Below are 21,682 nucleotides of genomic sequence, written 5' to 3'. Positions count from 1 at the left end.
TATATGCCTGCTTATTAGGGCTTTCACACACACCCCAAGCGGCATTATTACAAAGTCAGCTTAATTGCCCCCAACAATCTGGGTCCTCATTTTACCTACCTGGGAAGGATGGAAGGCTGAGTCAACCTTGAGCCTGGTGGGATGCGAACCTGCACTAATTGCAGGCAGCTGGTGTTACTTAAGGAGGCATTAGCCCACTGCTCCACCAGGTTTTGCTTGTATTATTCTAACCTGCAGACATTCTCAGGCATTCTTTGCAAAGAAAAAGCAAAACATAATGTAGAAATGTATTTCCAGTTTCAGAAATTCTAAGTAACTCACTACTGAATAGGAAAAAACTCTCAGAATTTCCCAAGCAGCCCAGGATGTAATGAAGGTATAAATCACTTGTAGCACTGTTCTGGAAGCTGCAGACAGGCCCTCCTTGGAAAAGACAGACTTTGAAAATTAAAAGTACATGCAAATGATGCGAGGACAAGAATAGAATTCTATAGCTTGGTAAAAGAAATAACTTTTTCATGAAAAAAACCTATTTTACTCATTGCTTGCATCCATCCAGGTGCCCTCCATCAGTGACATACAATATCCATTAATATAAAGCAATGAGTAAAGGAATATACATTATCTCAGAGATGTATGCATGTTATGAATCCTTTTGCCATAAAAAATGGCAATATAGATAAAAGAACTAATCTTGGTGGTATCCAAGCTAGCAGAAGAGTAAGATGCTGCTGCACGGAACTTCATATTGTAATTTCCATCTTTAGTACAATTGGCTAATGATGATAGATTAAATGTTGTATTTACAGTTAGACTTTTATATAGTTTGCCCAAACTTTAACCTTAAAAAGTGTTTTAATTATGAAGGCAATTATGATTCTTTGCCTTAGAAGCCAATTATTAAGGAGGCAAGTAGAAAAGTAATATATTTTTACAATAGGGTGAGCCATTAACATATTTTCTGAATAGTCCAGCATATGCAACCTATGAATATACACCACATGCATACCACAGAGTTTCCTCTGGAGTCAATTCACGCATATTTGAAATTGATTAATATAGCATATTGAAGAATAAAACAGAAAAAGAACACAACATCACAGCTGAGCTCCATGAGAAAACACAATTCTCCACACACAACTTTCAAATTATTTTTTAATATTACTTGCCTGTTTTTCCCTGAATTAAAAACCCAAGACACATTAGTTCAAATCATTACAGGCAGAAGACCTATTTTAAAGAATTAAATCAGGGAATGAAATATTTTAAAAAAACAACTTCAGCTTTACTGTGTAACTGACCCTCCTTCTTCCATAAAAATAGCACTGAATGAAGAAAAAATTAAATTGGTTTCTTAAATTTGTTATTTATCTCTTCTGTGTTATTTTCATAACTGTTCCAACTTATTTTTAGTATGACAAACTGCACCAATATACCCTGAAAGAAACAAATGAAAGGAAAATAAGTGACTTTGTTCCCCCAAAGGCTATGTTTTCAATGCAAAAAATGATTGAAATTGCTCAGTCATAATTCTTATATGGATGTTTCGATCTCTGCAAAGAGATGGACAGATAAGTGGTCATTCTTTATGCTTTGTTCCTCAGATGATATTATGTTTCAGTGTATCTAAAACCTTTGGTAGGAGATGAATGTTGACTTTTATCTGCAATTTTTATAAGAAGCAACATGAAAAGATTTGAAGGTGTGAAAAGAGAAGCAAATTAATCCATGAATTCATATGCAATATTACATAACACTACATTGATATAAATAAATGAATTTCTGTAAAGGCGTGGAATATATTGTATAATGTTCAGCTGCTGGCTTAGGCACGGAGGTGTATCACTAAGGAATTCATCTAATTGGTATTTCAAACTATACACTTCTAGAATTGGCAGAGTTCATTATATAAATTCTAGATGCCTAAAAATTATAGAGATTTGACTGTGAGATGCTGGCTTTTATCCATTACTGTTTTGATGATCTGAAAAGTACACATATGAAATAACAAAAAAACCCCATTCAAATGCATAATGGATTTCTTTTGCACCCCTAATGCTCAGTATGATCCACTTTTATTAAAATCATTGCGATTTTGTCATTACAGTAATGGAACACCAAGGCAGTGGAATTTTTATGTAATACCACTACTTAAATATTGGAAATCACAGGGGGATGAGATTAAGTTTAATAATTGCTAGGTTTTTATATTATGGTTAGCTACAGTGTAGTTTGATTGTCAGTTGGGCTAATGGCTAACCCATGGCTTGTTTTTAAAAAGTAAACTATAGGTTAGAATCAAGATTGTTTTGGGTTTATAGAGTATAATTGTGGCTTAGTGTTGAGTCATATTATGAGATGCATGATTACTTATAATTTCCTGTCTTATTCCTGGTCTGGTTTTATGTCATGCCCAAGCCTTTACAGAATTGTGAAACAGTAACAGCTGAAAAGGAAAAACAAAAACAAATCAAGAATTGGCCAAACAAATGCTGATACTTTGCTTTTGCCTTATTCAACAAACCATGGTTAAATAAACATAGCTTAGTTTAAAGTGTAAATTCAGAATGTAAAGGCATGTAATACAGTACATCTCTGGAAATTACACCCTTTAAATTACCATTCAGTGTAAATCTCGTGATCATTAAAATCTTTGGAAATCAGTAAAATAAAACTCCTTTAAATACTGACTACTTACCTTAGTTACTCCCACGGAAAGGAAATGCTTGTTCGCTATGAAAAGAGGTTTATGGAGGTGTTTACATTATGTTAAACCACTTGAGTGAAAGTAATTAGAATGTGATGCAGAGCTTCATTTTTCTGCAGGGAAATAAGTGAGCTTCATTTTATCTTGGAAGGTGTCTTTTGCAATCAGTATTTGTCAAAGCTATGATTTCTTTGTGTAACAAGTAAATAATAAAATAAATGTTAACCTTCCAGCAGCCTTTATGTTTAACTCACAAGGGCACAGTAAAGTATATAAAGCAAAGCACTGCATCATTAGTATGAGTTGCTGAGCATTATCAGCATTATAGATTATATAGCTGCCGGTCTATTAGCAGTGATGTATAGGACAACCTTGAAATTAATCTGTTGGTAGTAGATTTGTTCGAAAAATGATCATTGAAGTATATTTTTTGACGGAATAAAAAAAAAAACAACCTGCATCCAAGTTAGTTAAAAATGGTATGCATACAGTAGATAGGTAATTGCCTAGGAGAATTAAATCTGTATCTTCCCTTTCCTAGAAATGTAGTCAAAATCTGTCAATGGAGAACTGTTACATGCCAAAGCTGTAAAGGCATTTCGAACTCACCTCACTACTGTGCTGCACTTGGGTTGAGAGAGAGTTGTTGGGTAGTTGATAGCTGGAGATTTGTAAAGCATGGTTGATCCTCCTAAGAAAGCTTTGTGTTCAGTGATAATCCTGCTGCTGGATAATTGCTGAAGGAAAAGAGCATTTCTCATTAGACTATTAGCACAAAAGCTGACTTCCACCCTAATGCATGTAACCTCATGTGAACATGAACATCTGTTCATTATAAAAGGGCACTTCCATAGCAGAATTTTAAAGAGATCATGCTTTATAGGCATCCCCTTGATACAGTCCAACACGGTTATAGGTGGTGCTTTGCAATATAACAGAGTAGGCAATGATCAAACAGGCTGGGTAAAAGTGTTAAATGCATTTGGAAAGAACTGAAAGCTATTCATACAACTGGACGCATGGAGCTTTACTGATATGTGTTTATGTAGCTTGCTAAATTTGTAGATAGCGAAGGAATTCTGTTGCTGAAAATAGTATCTCACAAAAATGTGGCAATGATCAGGAAGGAAGGAAGCTCACTGCGAGTGCTTATTTGGTAAGACAACACTGGAAAGGATAACTGGAGGCAATTCAGAAACAAATACTGAGATAAATCGATCATTCGACTCATTTAGAAAATTATTTTTAAAAGTATGGAATGACAACCATCTTTCGCTTATGTAAATAACTATAAGGTGGACTCCTGTCATTAACTTCTATCTTTTTTTTAATCTTCATTACTGTTCAACTCTATTCAAGTCCTGTCCATTCATTTCCAAAAGCTAATAAAAGATCATGCTCTTAGTGTATGGTAGCAGTTTGTGCATATGTTATCAAATAAAAATGCTACATCTGGGGCACGGGCAAATGATAACATGGCATGGCTATCTTTGCCCACAAGCATCAAGTACCTGTCCAATGCCCGTTTGGAGATGCAAGTCACAGTATAAAATCAGTCATGTTCAACCTTACATTCTGCTGGCTTGTAACTTTCATTACTCTAAGGCAGGGATCTCCAAACTTGGCAACTTGAAGACTTGTGGACTTCAACTCCCAGAATTCCTCAGTCAGGATGGCTGGCTGAGGAATTCTTGGAGTTGAAGTCCACAGGTCTTCAAGTTGCCAAGTTTGGAGACCCCTGTTCTAAGGCTAGCAGGGACAAAGTGTTTGGGCTTGGTGAACATATAATTGACATTTGAAGAGTACTAGTTTGAGAAAGACTAATAAAGACATTCCTACAAGAACTAGTGGACACGTATAGGGGTTTTCCATGATCTTTACCTCTCTCCATTGTTAACTTGCTTTCCTTATGCACACTAGCAGATTTATACATCTGATTCAGCAAAATGGTTGAATCAGTGGCTAGAACTGGTGCCAATAAACGGAAGCTTAATAAGATGAAGGTAAGACCACCATTCAAGAGATTCAAATTCTTTTGAATCAATCACACTCCCTTAAGGTTATTAAGGTTGCAGACTGGGAGCGCTCAGAGATTTAGATATTACTGAAGGTCTGGCAGAGCATCTTTCACCAGCTACAGCCTCTCTTGGATATAGACTGGCCACAGCTAACTTCTGTTGAGATATTTTCTGCAAGTTAAGGTTAGGATTCCTTTTTGGACAACTTTGTCCAGAAACTGCTGAGCTAGTTGAGGGCAACTGGTGAGAGCAATCTTGCCAGGTCTCCATTGAAGACATCAGTTCCTTACCTACTAACGCGACTTGAAATCTAGAGATTTTATGGTCCACATGTTTTCTCAGCCTGGCTGTACATTGATTTCCTGATGGTTTCTCTCCATGGGCTTTTGTCATTCATGGTAAGGTCAATGGGAAATGGGAATAGGGCCTCCATAATTTTAGCATCACTTATGGACTACTCCCACTCCTAAAAACATTTATTGGTTCCAATTTTAATTTTGCTTGAACTATGTTTTGTGTTTATATGAATTGATAAAAAAGTTTCATTTAATAGTTTTTGTGGTGCCATCAGAAAGCTTAAAGCAGGATGTTCATAATTTACCTGTTATAACTTTCAGAAATTTCCTGATACTTGACCCTCCACAGAACTTTGGGAGATGGTGGCATTGGTGAAAAGCAAACGTTTCATTATACACAAGTAAAATGCTTTCCAATAGTGGAAAATTCAAATTACCATTTGAAAGATCCCATTGTATTTATCAGGTTTTTATATGTTGCTGTGTGGATATGCGTGCCTTAAAAGTCAGTAGTGCAATAAAGTTCTAAATAGCTTTCTTTATTTGATATCTTTAACTCCTTCTAAGATGGTATTCTATGTGTGCTCGTTCACTCTTGGTTTAGGGATTTTTATTTTAAGTGATTTCTGTACATAAGCTTGAACATAACCGAAGGTGACATAAATATTGCAGAAATATGTCCATCCATCAATCTGAAGGATAAAATAGATTGGTACTCATGAAAATTCATGCCATATTGACTAATCATTCAGTCACTGTCCTTCAGCCTCAGTCTGTAACTAAGTAAGATGATTAGTGTTCAGGGCTGTTAAATTTGTCTTAGAGAATAGCCACAGATGCATACAATTTGGCATGAGGTATATGCATGCTCAGCTCGAGAGAATGACAGATCTTTTGTATGATGTATTTGTACGATAGGATAATAAAAACAACTGATCTCAATAGATTTGATAGAAGATTACTGATCAAACAGTAATCTCAGTTGCTTACATGCAACATGTCATCTTGGTAAGCAACAGTAATATATTGAATTAAGCTGTCAATATACATAAATACATTGATTTGTTAAGCATCTAAGTAAGTTAAATGTCTTCATCTTGCCTTTTTTTTAGGGGGTCACAGCTTTGCTTTTGCTGAAAGTGGGTGACTTGGTCATTGGCACTGGAGCTGGAATCTTAGCTGTTTGCTCGGGATCCAAGTATAAAATAATCAAGTGAGTTTCTGAATTTTCTTGGGCCAGGACATTGTTATGCAAAAGGTACCTACAATGAAGAGAGTGGGTTATTTTGAGTCCATGGAGAGATCTGTGGGTGTATGAGCCACCTTATCCAAAGCCTCGATAGGCTTATGCTGATACACAAACAGAGAGAAGAAGGGCATTCTCCTCCCTCCCTTCGCCACTTTTTAAAAATGTCCCTACCAGAGAAATTGTGCATGGTAGCTTCAGGGTTAACATACATTCTCTTTCCCTGCCCCAAGTCAGTGATGTGTGGGATCTAAAGCACATTTCAGTCCCACTCCCTTTATGTTTTTGTTGAGGTCAGAACTGTAAGATATGGATGCCATAGGGTCTAAGACGAAATACATTAGATTTATCTATCTGGGGGAAAGGCAGGCTTGATTTTTCCCAGGGTACCTGGGACACACTTCAACAACAGAGGACTGCAATTTTGGAGACATACAGGACAAAAAAAAATAAGCCAAAGAGCACAGCATGATATAATTGCTAATTTAAAGTGATGTCTTTCAGCTCAACAATTCAACTCTGAAGTACCAATTTAAAATGCATGGATGCTAATTGTGCAATAAATACAGCAATCTCAGTGAATAGATTATTTAAAATATTAGCACTTATTTCCTGAGATTTCTTTTTTAATTCATGAATTAGCATTAATAAAAGAGGGGGAAAATCCACACAGTGATAATTACACTCTAACCTTTAGATTTAAAAGTAAGAGTGTATTTGCACAGTGATTAGAATGCAATATTGCAGGCTAATTCTGCCAATTGCTAGCAATTCAATTCTCACTGGCTCAAGGTTGACTCAGCTTTCCATCCTTCTGAGGTCAGTAAAATGAGGACCCAGATTGTTGGAGGCAATATGTTGACTCTTTAAACTGCTTAGAGAGGGCTGTAAAGCAGGAGTCCCCAACCCCCAGTCCGTGGAATGGTACTGGGCTACGGCATGCCAGCAACCGGTCTGCACAAACAAGCCCCATCCGTGGGATGTAGGCAGCACACAAAACCACACACTCTCCAGTCTGTGGAAAAACCTGTTTGCATGGAACCGGTCCCTGGTGCCCAAAAGGTTGGGAACCTCTGCTGTAAAGCACTATGGAGTGGTATATATCGTAAGTCTATGTACTATTGCTAAAACATTTCTGGATTGCTGAGATTACTAAGATTGGCTATCACTGAAGGGAGAAAAGTTGTTAAAAAAACACCCTAAAACTAGGGAAGATTTAGTCATCAGAAACCCATTTATCTTTTGTGCAAAACTTTCATTTTTGTTTTACAGAAAAGTTCAGTTAGAAGGTGCTATCACGTCTATCACACCACGAGGCCAGGGCCACCAATTTTTTGTGGGCACAAATGAGTCACAGATTTACCGATTCTCATATTCTGACTTTAAGGATGAGCTCATAGCCACCTGCCATAATGATGCTATCAATGATATAACTTTCCCATAGTAAGTATAAGTTAAAGATTTTTTTTCTCCTGTTGAAATGGAAATGTTAACCGTTTTCAGCTAGGAGGGTAAGGATGTGCTTAAGTAATCCTTCCCCTTAATTTACAAGAAAATTATAATAATTGGAATTAACTAGCTAGTGAACTTTAGCTATTTGGAGACTCTACCTATTTGGAAGATGCAGGAACCAGAGAAAACTATAAAATTTGTTGTATTGTCTGAAGCTTTTGTAGTTTTTCCACTTTTCAATGGTTACAGTATTCTGCTTTTGGTATCTGTTCACATAAATTCTGCCAGTAAAATATTCAGAACTGATATTATGCAAACTTATCTTTCACATTTATTTTGATGATATTTGAACAGAAGTGTGTAAGAAAGAAAATAAAATTGTTTTCCCAGGAGAAATATAAGTTTCCCCCCCAAACCATCCTGATATTCATGGAATCAAATAGGATCTCAGTACTCTTGAGTTAAGTATGTTTTATTAAAAAGCAAGGTGATCTGAAAAGAAATATAGTGGATAATGAAGAAATGGAAAAAATAACATGAATGTGAAAAAGACACATTTTGCTGGCCTTCTTTTATAAAACTCCCTTTAAATCTGTCTTACTTTTTGATTTCAAATATTTTGAACTATCAGTATGCTTCTGTTTTCTTATTAAGTAAAATTTGACATATTCTTCAAACGATTCCAGTTTCTACAACTAGATCTATAGGCAATGTTGAGAAATATATGTATACTTATAATTTTTTTATCTTGAATGATCCCCAAAATAATTTGGGATGTATCTTTCCAAAGATCAAATTCATTTAGATCAAAATATTAAATTTCCTCACTTTTTTCTAAACAGCATGTGGATGAACTTTACAGCTGCAGTTTGTACTGATTTACTTTGTGAATGTACTTGCGTATTTTGTGCCAGGAGTCATTTGATTGAGTTGGGTGACTATAGAAATTGAATAAAGAAATAAAAGTAAATAAATGACAAACTGACCGGTAGAACTGCACTATTTTATAGGTAAGGTCTGCTTGCCATTGTTTAAATCATCTAGATGCAGCTCACATTTAGTTGCGAAAGCAGCTCAGCTCGGCACCGTCTGCAGCTGTCTGCCCGCCCGCCCCGCCAATTTCTAAATGAACAGCTAGGTAAACTGCAGGAGCCTGGTGGAGCCCGGCGGAGCCTGGTGGAAGGCCCGGAAGAGCCTGGAAGAGCTATGCTCCATGCGGTGCCAACCAGCTGATTGTCGGTGCCACGGGAGCCCGGCGGAGCCCGGCGGAGCCTGGCGGAAGGCATGGAAGAGCCTGGAAGAGCTATGCTCTGTGCGGTGCCGACCAGCTGATTGTCGGTGCCGCGGAAGCCCGGCGGAGCCTGGCGGAAGTCCCGGAAGAGCTGGGAAGAGCTGCGCTCCATGCGGCACCGACCAATTGATTGTTGGTGCCGTGGGAGCCCGGTGGAGCCTGGCGGAGCTTGGCGGTGCTCGGGAGAACTTACCAGCTGCCTGGAGGAGCTGCGCTCTGTTGAATGCCGGCCGGCTGATGGTTGGTGCCGTTGGAGTTGCGGCTTGGAGCGGCATCGGAGTGGTGGAGTGGTGGAGATATTGTGGTTGGCGTCTGGGGCGTCTGGCGGTGAGGGGAGTTGGAGTGCCGCGGCCACTCCGGTGTGGTGACCATGGCTCAGTGGTGGAGTGCAGACGCTTTGTGCCTTGGACGGTTGAGAGGCACAAACCAGCTTTGCGCCGCCAGAAACCAGCCAGACCGAGTTTGTGGCCCAGTGGAAGAACTGTGGGTTTCCTGGTTTCCTCCTCTATTGGCGTAATCATCGTCTGGTCCTCTCCTGACGCAAGTAAGAATTTTGCAGCCAGGATTCCTCACCATTTTGCGACTCTGTTGGCTTTTATGCCTGGATTAATCTGCTGACTCTTTCCTCTTCACCCCCCCTCCCCAAAGGCTTTGGAAGGACCCGGGTATAAAACCACTGTGGGAGAGTGGCCAAGACTTACCAGCTGCTATCTCCTAGAGGTGAGAGCTCTAGGTGGTATGCCTTATCCCCGGTTATGTGTTCCACGCTGCTCCCCGGACCTGACCATCGTGAGAGGACGGGAGTTGATCTGTTCCGGGGTTATACCCAGCTCAAGTGGCAGTGGGGCTGGGTTTGCAGATTGGACACTTAACTTCTGTTTTAAGATCCTTCTGTTTGATCTAGGGATTGCCTTTTTGCCGGACTTATTTTGACAATCATTATGCGTCTTAGCTATCCCAGCACGGTTCTGTTCGCCCTCAGGGGTGCCCCCCCATCCTGGGTGCGACCCGCCTTATTCTCCATTCCGCCTCTTGATGAAGGGCCCGATTGTTGGGACCCTGAGAGATGGCTGGGCAGGGACAGGGGCATCCGGTACAAATTTAATAAGAGGCCCCTGGTTACTTTTTTAGTTAAATTTTTTGTGGGGTTAGGGAGGGGGAGGGATTTCGTGGTTGGATGGAATTGGGGGGGAGTCCACCAACTGTTGTTCAGGCCAGGTCCGGGATTGATCACGTGGAGGGGGAGCTGGGGTTGGTTGCCTCTGGAGCTCTGGAGCGGGTCGTGGGATTACCTATTCCCACGACGTTAGGGAATGGCAGCAGGTGTACGAACAGAGGGCCGTATCGACATCTGGGAGTGCGTCTCCGCTATCTCCAAGCGGTGAGGCGTTCTGACCCTCTGGTGTCGCCCCGAGGTTCCGGGAGCAAGGATGTGCAGCCTCCTGAGCTCCAGCTGCTGTACTTGAATGCCAGGTCCATTGTCAATAAGGCTCCTCTCATCCGGGATCTGGTTGGGGGTGAGCATGCGGACCTGGCTTGCATTACGGAGACCTGGTTGGGCCCAGAGGGTGGTGTCCCTCTGGTTGATCTTTGCCCACCAGGTTTCCGGGTGCTGCACTGGCCTCGGGCTCAGGGTAGGGGCGGGGGAGTGGCGGTAGTTATGAGGGAGACCTTGTGTCCTCAGAAGGCCACCGTTGTCCAAATAGCCGGGTGTGAGTCCCTCCTCCTGAGATGTGGTCCTAAGGCGCAGTTGGGCTTGCTGCTGGTGTACCTTTCGTCTAGTCGCGCAGCAGCAGCCCTGCCTGAACTTCTCGATATCCTCTCGAGGCTGGTGATTGAGTTCCCCAAACTTATGGTTTTGGGTGACTTCAATCTACCATCCCTGGGAGGATCATCTGAGTTAGCTCGGGAGTTCATGCCTTCCATGACGGCCATGGACCTGACGCAAGTAATTCAGGGACCGAATCATGTGGGGGGCCACACCCTTGATTTGGTTTTTCTATCTGGACGATGGTTAGATGACCTCGGTGGGGGTTTCCCAATTGTTTTGCCCCTGTGATGGACTGATCATTATCTCCTGCGGCTGGTCTTCCGTTTTGCCACGCCCCGCCGTGGGCTTGTTGAACCAACTAGATGGTTCTGCCCAGGTGCTTAATGGACCCTGAGAGGTTCCAGGCAGCGCTGGGGTCTCCACCTGCCTCCTCTGCTCACAGCTCGGCAGATGCCTTAGTGGAAGCCTGGGAAAAGGCAGCCACGGAGGCACTTGACTGAGTTATATCCTTGCGGCCCCTGACCCGGTGCAGATCCCAGTGGGCTCCATGGTTTTCTGCGGAGCTCCAGGAGATGAAGCGTCGGAGACGGGGCCTAGAGACCTGTTGGAGATCCAGCCGGACTGAATCCGACCAATTGTGACTAAGATCCTTTACTAGGTCTTCTCTCGCGGCAATGAGGATGGCGAGGTCTAATTACTTCGCTACCCTCATCGCGTCCGCAGATAATCGCCCGGCCGCCCTGTTTAGGGTGACCCGCTCCCTCCTTAACCAGGAGGTGAGAGAGGATCCCTTGCAGGGTCGTGCCAAGGAGTTTAGCCAACATCTGTCAGACAAAATCGCTCGGATTCGGACCGGTTTGGACTCCGACTGGGCAGAGTCTGACGATCAGGACATGGGTGGTCTTGTCGATGTTATCTGGGAGGTGTTCGATCCTGTGACTCCGGAGGACGTGGACAGGATTATGGAGAAGCTGAACTCCACCACGTGTTTATTGGACCTGTGCCCTTCCTGGCTGGTTTATGCAGCTCGGGAAGGGACACGAGGCTGGCTCCAGGCGGTGATATCTGCATATTTGAGTGAGGGTAGTTTCCCCGCCGCCTTGAAGGAGGCGGTGGTGAGACCTCTCCTCAAGAAGCCTGCCTTGGACCCAGCTGTATTAAACAACTTTCATCCGGTCTCCAACCTTCGCTTTCTTGCGAAGGTTGTTGAGAGCATGGTGGCGCATCAGCTCCCTTTGGTCCTTGATGAAGCTGATTATCTAGACCCGTACCAATCAGGTTTCAGACCCGGGTACAGCACGGAGACGGCATTGGTCGCTCTGGTGAATGATCTCTGGAGGGCTCGGGACAGGGGATGTTCCTCTGTCCTACTCCTATTAGACCTCTCAGCGGCTTTTGATACCATCGACCATGGTATCTTGCTGCAGCGTCTCAGGGGTTTGGGAGTGGGAGGCACGGTTCTTCAGTAGTTCTCCTCCTACCTCCTGGGACGTTCGCAGTCGGTGTTGGCAGGGGGACAGAGGTCGACCTCGAGGCCTCTTGTTTGCGGAGTTCCTCAGGGGTCGGTCCTCTCGCCTCTCCTGTTCAACATCTACACTTCTGGGTGAGATCATTCGTGGTTTTGGAGTTGGGTATCATCAGTATGCTGATGATACCCAGCTTTTTATTTCGACCCCAAACCACCCCAGTGATGCCCTCGACGTGATGTCCCATTGCCTGGAGGCGGTTCAGGTCTGGATGGGGAGGAACAGGCTTCAGCTCAACCCTGACAAGACTGAGTGGCTGTATGTGCCGGCATCTCGGGAAACTCAGATTATCCCATCTCTTACTATGGGGGGTGAATTATTACCCCCCGTAGATAGGGCCCGCAACTTGGGAGTCCTCCTAGACTCACAGCTTTCTTTAGAAGATCATATAGTAACTGTGACTAGGGGGACCTTCGCCCAGGTTTGCCTGGTGCGCCAGTTGCGGCCCTATCTAGACCGGGGTGCCTTGCGTAGAGTCACTCATGCGCTCGTGACCTCTCGGTTAGACTACTGCAACGCTCTCTACATGAGGCTGCCCTTGAGGACCACTCGGAGGCTCCAACTGGTGCAGAATGCAGCCGCGAGAGTCGTGTTGGGGGTCTCCCGATACTCCCATGTTACACCTCTGCTCCGTGAGCTGCATTGGCTTCCAGTTGTCTTCCGGGTGAGAGTCAAGGTGCTGGTAATGACCTTTAAAGCCCTACATGGCATGGGTCCAGAGTACCTTAGGGAGCACCTGCTGCCGGCATTAACTTCCCTCCACCCAGTGCGCTCCCACAGAGAGGGCCTCCTCAGGGTGCCACTGGTCAGAGAGTGCCGACTGGTGGCCCCCAGGGGGAGGTCCTTCTCTGTGGGTGCGCCGGATCTGTGGAACCGTTTACCGGTTGAGCTCTGGATGGCCCCCGACCTTCGCTCCTTCCGACGTGATCTAAAGACCTATTTGTTGGAACAAGCCGGCCTGGTCTGATGGGTTTTGGGATTTTATCATGTTTTTATGTAATTTATCTGTTTTATTGGGCATTATGGTTTAATCTCTTCTTAATTTTTGTATTTCTGTATTTTAGTATTTATTGCCCTGTTCACCGCCCTGAGTCCTTCAGGAGAAGGGCGGTATACAAATTAAATTAAATAAATAAATAATAAATAAATAAATATCTGAAATCTGCTCTGTTGGCTGACATTTATTTCTTGATACAAGTAGTTCTCAACTTATGACCACAATTAGGACTAGAATCTCAAGTCATTCAGTGAAGTGGTTATTAAGCGAGACACCCACGTGGCCATTTCACTTAACAACTGCAATCCCAGCACTTCCATATAGGTGTCATTAAGCGATCCTCTGGGTTGTTAAGTAGATGGGTCCCAGGTAAGGAGCATGGCATGCCTTGGGAGAAGGGGGAGGCCCTGAGAGGGTTTTTTCCTGGGGCCTAGCAAAGGATTTCCCTTCTACTTTCCCCACTCTTCACAATTTTAACTCCGTTCCTGCAGCCCAATAAGGATTTCCTCCCAGTGGAAGGACGGGAGGGGAAATCCTTCATTAGGCTGGAAATCTCAGCTCTGGGGTGGGCCCCAGCCCAATAGAGAATAGCATAGTAGGTAGGAATGTACGAATTGGTATAGACCAGGGGTAGGCAACCTCGGCTCTTTTATGACTCATGGACTTCAACTCCCAGAATTCCTGAGCCAGCATAGCTGAAGTCCATGAGTCATAAAAGAGCCGAGGTTGCCTACCCCTGGTATAGACTATATACCAATGAAGGCTGCTTGATTCAAAGCGAAGACTGAAAACATTTATTATTTATTTATTTATTTATTTATTTAGTTATATTTATAAACTAAAAGGAGTTAGGAAGATCTGTCAGAGAGCTGCGGAGAAGAGAGAATTACAGCGCCTTCAAACCTCGATTTCCTAGCAGTACTATAACTCCATATTATAGAGGCTTGCAGTCCATGGATTTATTAGAATTAGAGGGATTGTCTGTTCTGCAACCCACTTCACAACAGTATTTCAGCAAATGGTTTTAGGTTTGGAAGTTTGGGTAGAGAATGTGTTAAGCTGTTTTCCTTGAAGGAACTGTCTATTGTACTCTTATTCCAGAGTAGACCAGAACTGTCTATATCTAGCAGTACTTCAGTCTTCCTGTAGAATAAGAGGAAGAGAAGGAGAAATGTTGGTCTAATTTGCAACATTCTGTTTGCAACATTTTTATAGTCTTAACTCATTAAAGCATAGTTCTAGCCTCCTTGTGGAGACTGTTTCCTGATCAGGACAATTTCAGAAGGCTAACAGTACTGTATCCTGTGCCTTCCAGGAGTAAGGATCAAAATTTGTGACATTTGCCTTGCTATTAATTTCTAAATTATTATGAGAATATTCTTTAGCTCCAAGCATATTAAAAGGAGCCATATTTCATTCCTCAAATTAAAGCAGTTTTAAAGCAGCTAATATATACTTATCAGTTACTTTAAATACAATTATGGAACTCATATTTTGGCTGAAATCAAACTTTTCAAGTTTCTTCTGAAAAGAAGAATTTTCAAAAATTCTGGGTAAAAATCAGGTAAGAATCCAGTGACTTTGTTGTAACGAGTTATTGTAATTTTAATCTGTTGTAATTTACTTATTGACATTCAATAACAAATTGCAAAAATGTAGCCGCAGCAATAGCCAGCTCTGTGCCTTCAAAGTTTTATTTTTTGCACCCTGTAGTGGTACATCTGACTTGTTTGCCACATGTTCCAAGAACGATATTCGTGTATGGTACACACCTGAAAATAAGGAGCTGCTGCGGATTACGGTCCCCAACATGACTTGTCACGCCATAGATTTCATGCGGGATGGCAAAAGCATCATTTCAGGTGAAAGCATTTTAGAATGTCTGGCTTATTGAAGGATTGTATCAATTCATGAATTCTTCTGTTTTAAGTAGCCATTTTGTCGTTTACCAAAACTATTAAGGCCAGTCCAGCATTTGCTAAGTTCTTAGAGTACTGCAAAACACTTTGGCTGCATTTAGAGAAGGCAAGGTTGCAGGATAGGAATAAGCAGCTACATTGAATTGTAATTCTCAATTTCATAATTTGGCATTGTGAACTAATGAATCCCTGGTGGCTTACGCTGTACAGCTTGTTCAGTGAAATAGAAAATGCTGAGGCTCACCTCATGATAAGAGATAAAATATGCTCTATCCATCATCTACCGTACATAGTTTTCTTAAAAGGAATAGGTTCTTCAAATTACCTGCTCTTGAGACTGAACAATCAGCTGTACTGACCACTGAGTTACAGAAATCTTACTTTAGGAGGGAGAGGGGGAAAAAAAGAGAGAGAGATACTGCTCTTAGCAAACTCCTTTTATTTTGTGTTAGCATGGAATGATGGAAAAATCCGTGCCTTCACCCCAGAAACTGGGCGATTGATGTACATGATCGAGCATGCTCATAGTATGGGTGTGACAGCTGTGGCTACCACAAGTGACTGCAAAAGAATAATCAGTGGAGGTGGTGAAGGTCAGGTAAAGAGTCCCCAAACTTGATATGCCTTGCAGATTTCATCAACAAGTATATCTTTATGCTCTGAATATAATATTAAATGATAATTCAGCCATGCTAGATAGAACCTGAATAGTGATATTACTAAACATATTTCTATGCTGTTGCAATAAAAAACAGTAATTGGCTGGTCAGATAGATAAATACCAAGTATAGCATTTTCTTTTAAAAGAGAATAAGAGATATACGTTAATGTGAATGTTTGGCAATAATTGATTTATATTTATGTGCCACAAATCATAATCCACAAATCCCAAAATCTATGAACTGCAAGACCGTTCAAATAGCATTTTGGCATGAATGCTAAATAATGTTTCTATCAGGTGAGAGTATGGGAAGTTGGGAAGGAAACACGCAAACTAGAAGAAGTAATGAAGGAACACGTATCTGCTATTTCTTGCATCAAGATAAAGAAGAATAATCAGGAGTGTGTCACAGCCAGCACTGATGGAACATGCATTATCTGGGATCTTGTGTAAGATCACTTTTGCATAGAAGTATGGCTCAGTTATACTACTGAGTTAAATTCTTTTTTTCATCAAATGAATAATTGGATCAGACAGATGCCAGACTTGGGTATATTGTGTGACAAAAGCAGATTGTCCCTATGCTTTCATATGTATTAGAAACTTAGAGATTTAATTCTTTCCTTCATTGCAGATCAGTAGGAAATACAAAGTTGCTTTGAAAGATCGATTCCTGAATGAATCCATGCAGTTTTCCTAGCACGACAGAGAAGCAGCATTTTTTTTTTGCTATGTTCCTAAATATTTGTTCAACTTCACAGAACTGGGTAGCTCTCCAGAGGGTCCCCCAAATATTTGTTCAACTTCACAGAACTGGGTAGCTCTCCAGAGGGTCCCCCAAATACTAATCAAGGCTAACTCTATTTAGCTTTTAGATTAGTCAAGGTATTGATTTTAGATTAGGGTTTGTTTTTTGGCCGAGGCAAAAATAGTAGAGCAGCTCCCAAAAAGCAAGATTTATTGGTCAAGGTATTTAGTCAAATGTCATTTCAGAAGCTGATTTTTTTTTCCTAGCCACTTCATGAGACGGCAGATGATATTGGCCAATACTTTATTCAAATGTGTATGCTATCACCCTGATGAACATCAGCTTATCACAAGTGGCACAGATAGGAAGGTAAGGATTCATTCATTCATTCATTCATTCATTCATTCATTCATTCATTCATTTTCTATACTGCTGCAATCCAAGACATTTTTGACAGTCTGAAATCAATTGGAGCTGGGTGGCTATAACAAATTTGAATAAATAACAACAAATCACACCTAGCTGTATGACTCCAATTACTGTAATTAATTATTGTAGAAAAGTAGTGTTCTATGACTTTCCTTTATTCAGTTTTATTCTGGATTCTAGATTGGTTACTGGGAAGTATTTGATGGATCCCCAATCAGAGAATTAGAGGGCTCCCTTTCTGGTTCTATCAACGGAATGGATATTACAACAGATGGGTTGTATTTTGTGACTGGTAAGTTTTTTTTTTAAAAAAAGCAATAATTTTGAATATATTTTATCTCTCCCTCCTGGTAAAGTCTCTCCTTCTCACGGTAAACATAAAATGAGAACGTGGAATGGAGGCCATCCAAAGAAAACACTGTTGGCTGACTGGAGGCCAAAATCGAAACGTTATCTACCATATCTTGCTGCTAACTGTAGTTCGGTGCCCACTACTAAGCAGAATGCTGACAGTTCTCTCTTCTTCATACTACAGGAGGTGATGACCATCTAGTAAAAGTGTGGGATTATAATGAAGGTGAAGTGATTTCTGTGGGGATTGGTCATAGTGGCAGCATCACCCGCCTGAAGATCTGTCCTAACAATAAATTAATTGTGAGTGTGAGTGCTGACGGTGCTATCCTTCGTTGGAAATATCCTTACATTTGTAATCCTTAAAAAATATTTGCTACTTCTACTGTTTTTTAAAGGTGACCTTTAAATAACTGTTGAAGTTGGTATTGTTTTTATAAAAGGCTTGTTTCGTTTAAGAACTTCATTAATTTGTTCAGAAGTCAATTAGTCTGAAAAAACACCTGTTTATTATTACCATTTGTTTTTATTGGTTTCAATTATTTAATTATATAATATTTTGGTATATTTGTACTATGTTTCTAACGTATGATGCCTGAAATGTCAGTTGATGTATATTGACATACTCCCTCCTTCACATTGAATTAGAAGTTGCACAAATCTATTGTGAAAACATCCTTAAATCTCATTTATTAAAAAGGCAAGACTTGGGATCATAAAAGCTTTACATTTGGAACAGGTTTGAATATATATTGATTCAATGATGCAGTGCCTCAATGATTGTGAATCCCAGCTGTCTCTGTCCAGAGAGGAATATTTAAAAATCCCTCAAGTGAGTTAGGTCTTCAATTCCCCCCAGTTATATAGTTCAGTCAGGAGTCTTTCACAGACCTACAACCAGCCTCTTGCACGCACTGCCTGTGTTGTATTGTACAGCTCTTTCTCCAGGCAAGTCCCTATTTCTGTGTTTTCCCTCATCTCCAATAAATAGAAGTAAAGTAGCAGGATGTACCTATTCAATTGTTATTTCATTCTCCCACCCAAAATAGAAAAAATACTGGAAAACAGCACAAGATGAAGTGCTGGAAACAAATTCCAACATGCCCTTATTTTGGATGGGGGAAAATTCTTGACATTTCCCCAGTCAACTGCAAATACTCTCTCTCAGGTGGCTAACATTTGCCTACAAATATGATTTAAGCTTAACTAATTCAAAGGTTTTGTCTTCAGTGGTATAATTAAGTAAGCAAATCTCTGAAGGCTCTTGCTATTTTATACGGGATGAAAGACTATGAACCTGTCATTTTTTTACATATACTACTTTGTCTGCTTGCTGTGCCATTTCCAGTTACAAAGGAGCATCTATATAGCATTCAGTAGAGTTCTTCTGGATAATCTATTGTCTTCCACATTAAATCCATTAACTGTCATAGTGGGGAAATTGCAAATTAATCATTCTGATCTGTGAAAGTATAAGAAACAGCTTTTATTTAGTTTCTTTAAAACAAAAGATGTTCCTGAAAACTGTCTCTCGATTCAGAAGGCAGTGTTCGAAAATAAATTTCTTACAGACATGAGCCATATTTGTCTTGATTTTTCTTTATTCTGCCTTCTGCAACTCTTGGATCATTGATATAATGGATGGACTTATGACCATCAGGGGGGAGGAATCACATTATTTTTCCTCATATGAAGAATGATCTAGGCCTTAGGCAAGGCACTGCACTGTCTTCTAAGAGAGACGTGAGGATATAGGTGAGAACTTTTGAATTCTCTTCTTGACATCTAGACATTTTGACATTCTCTTCTTGACATCTTGACAGTCATCTTCTTGACATCTTGACAGCTAGATGACAAGGGAAAGAAAACTAACCTCCTTCATTTGACGTGCTACTTTGCCATTTGAAAAGCTTAATCTCTCACTGAAGTGCGATAAGGAATTCTGTTATTTAGTGAGGTTTTCCTGTAATTCTAGTGGCTTATGGATAGAAGCTTCTTCATTCAGAGTCAAAAGCAGTCTACTTGAATGGCAAATTTCAGAAAGGGTTTGATTTGTGTGGTGACTTTACAGGCGAGCTCCCAGAATGTATAGGTCAGTTATTCTGATGCTATGCCTCTGGGGCAAAAATAATTAAACATGAATGCCCCGTGAGGTATTAATAGTATCTTTGTTAACTAATTCATATTTCTGCTTAAACATGAGAGAATAAGTTTTATGCATTCATATTTCATAATTTGATGAAAACACCTAGTCCTGTGTCAAGCACTTTTCATATCATCTCTGATCAAGTCAAGCAAAATTTTACTGGAGATTACATCCGCTCAGTTACTACATATAAATCCCAAAGCCCTTAGATTTGACTCTGCATCTTCTTTTATCAAGGAATATCTTTGTAATCCTTTCCCCTCCCGTAAGCTTCACAACATGTTTCAGGGAAATGGGATTGGCTGATTGGGAGGGAATATAAATAACTTTCAGTTTATGTTCTTTTTAACTAATTCAGAATTACTTTCCAACTATCTTTGTGTGGTAAAATGGGCTGACCAGAGGTAGCCTAGGTGCAAAGGTTATTACCCCTAAGAACCCAATTTATAGTCCAGAAGAGTATGTGTGTGATTTAAAGGGGGGCGGGGAATTGGCTGCAAAAAATCAGATTAACAAATTGATCAGATGACAAAAAGCAAATTATCTGTTGCCTCTTCAAATGCCCATTATATTTTTCACTAGGAGAGCATGCGCTTCAAGAAGTTTTCTTTTTGTTAACCAAATAGCAGGATGGAACCGTGAAAGCATGAACATCTGGAGGATAGGAGTATCAGCCATGCTATTTCTAGTACCAGCCAAGGCAACCACTAGAGGGCAGCCAAATACTTTCTTATTCCATGTGGAAAAAGCTCCAGTTTGGATCTTGATATAATTACAACTTTAAATTCACTGGGTCACATAACATTAATTTTACTTACTGAAATCTTTAGGAAAACTATTGTTTGTATGCCAGTCTGCCATTTGGCTTTTTCAAATTCTTGCCTTCTCAAGAATATGTTCAGTTGATGTTATTCTGATGAATGCTTGGTGCTTATACACAAAACTGTTCGTGTTCCACCCCTGAAAATACAAGAATTCTAACAGGAAAGAAATGACAATAACAGCTTGCTGATAAACAAAACTATTGTTCTTTTTCTCATAAAGCATTGGTCAGCCTTGGGCTCCCCCGTGGCATTAGCAGTGCAGGCAGCATGGGATGGATTGACTAAGGATACATCTAGCTGCATGATTATTGTCTACAATAATGTCATATAATGGTATTTGAGGAAGCTCATCGAAGAGTTACTAGGGTAAATCCATGCCACTGAATTGGCATTCCTATGGTTTTCATCTGTGCATTATAGGGCAGCACCTCATACTACATGGATTCTAGTTCGGTGCTTCTGAAGGGGTGAGCACAGATCTAGGCTAGAAAATGCATGTTCTGTAGGGCTGAGCAGCTGGGTCTCATCCATATTCATCAAAGGCAAAGAAAATCATCTTAAACATAATGCATATGTTGCCACAGCAGAGGGTAACTGTGCACGCAGCCAAACTTTCATGTTGAAAAATCAGTGGAGCCTGTCCATGGCAGTTTGGTGAATTGACAAAAGCAGTGCTTGCCTGTCTCTCTGCCATTCCTACTTATACCAAAGCCATCTTTTAAAGGGAATTACTAAAAAGCTTCCTTTATTGTATATAATTTAGCTACCTCAGACAACTTTTTAAGAGGAAGGAAAGAGACTTCTACAAATGTTTACTTCAATTCAGGCAATTCTCTGTTCAGATATGGGTCTGAATTATTGGTAGGTTGCTGCAAGTTCTGCTGTTGCTGCCTTTGGGCCAACAACTCTCTTAAGAATGTGATAAATATAAAAAGTCTTAACATTCCATTTGCACGTAGCTGCAGAGAATGTGATTTTAAGAGTACTCTTCCAGGCATAATTGACTAATACCCTAAGTTCCCTTCCTCCCTCATTCCTGGCTTGAACAAAGACACAGAGGTTAATCCTATTATTCTCGGCTCACCTGTATAATGAAGTGGAATGCTGTATTCATATGGTGGATATCAAGAAAGATACTGGAATGAAGCTGAATTTTACCTGTTATAAAAGAACACAGGACAAGACCTGCTCAGGGCATCTCTGCTAGATTAGAAATTCCAGATGCTACTAAGAGATACGAAAGAAGCTTTCATCGATCAGTAATCAAAATGATACTTAAAATAAGAATGGAAGGAAAGAA

The 21,682-nt window shown here is 40.8% G+C and overlaps 1 protein-coding gene across 1 annotated transcript in view; it reads left to right on the top strand.

Annotated features, from left to right (window-relative positions):
- Positions 1-17,778, top strand: part of CFAP52 (cilia and flagella associated protein 52) — a gene marked incomplete at both ends in the record, with an annotated part of 38,177 nt that extends 20,399 nt beyond the window's left edge. The window contains 8 exons of the mRNA XM_081321979.1: positions 6,134-6,234; positions 7,540-7,710; positions 15,018-15,166; positions 15,676-15,821; positions 16,182-16,333; positions 16,899-17,001; positions 17,242-17,353; positions 17,597-17,778. Coding sequence (XP_081178105.1) covers positions 6,134-6,234; positions 7,540-7,710; positions 15,018-15,166; positions 15,676-15,821; positions 16,182-16,333; positions 16,899-17,001; positions 17,242-17,353; positions 17,597-17,778 — 1,116 coding nt within the window. The remainder of the gene's footprint in view (positions 1-6,133; positions 6,235-7,539; positions 7,711-15,017; positions 15,167-15,675; positions 15,822-16,181; positions 16,334-16,898; positions 17,002-17,241; positions 17,354-17,596) is intronic.
- Between the last annotated feature and the right edge of the window lie 3,904 nt (positions 17,779-21,682).

Source organism: Vipera berus (assembly GCF_964194415.1).
Source record: "Vipera berus genome assembly, chromosome: 2".
NCBI classification, from domain to species: domain Eukaryota; kingdom Metazoa; phylum Chordata; class Lepidosauria; order Squamata; family Viperidae; genus Vipera; species Vipera berus.
This window is presented reverse-complemented; position numbering and strand designations above follow the sequence as displayed.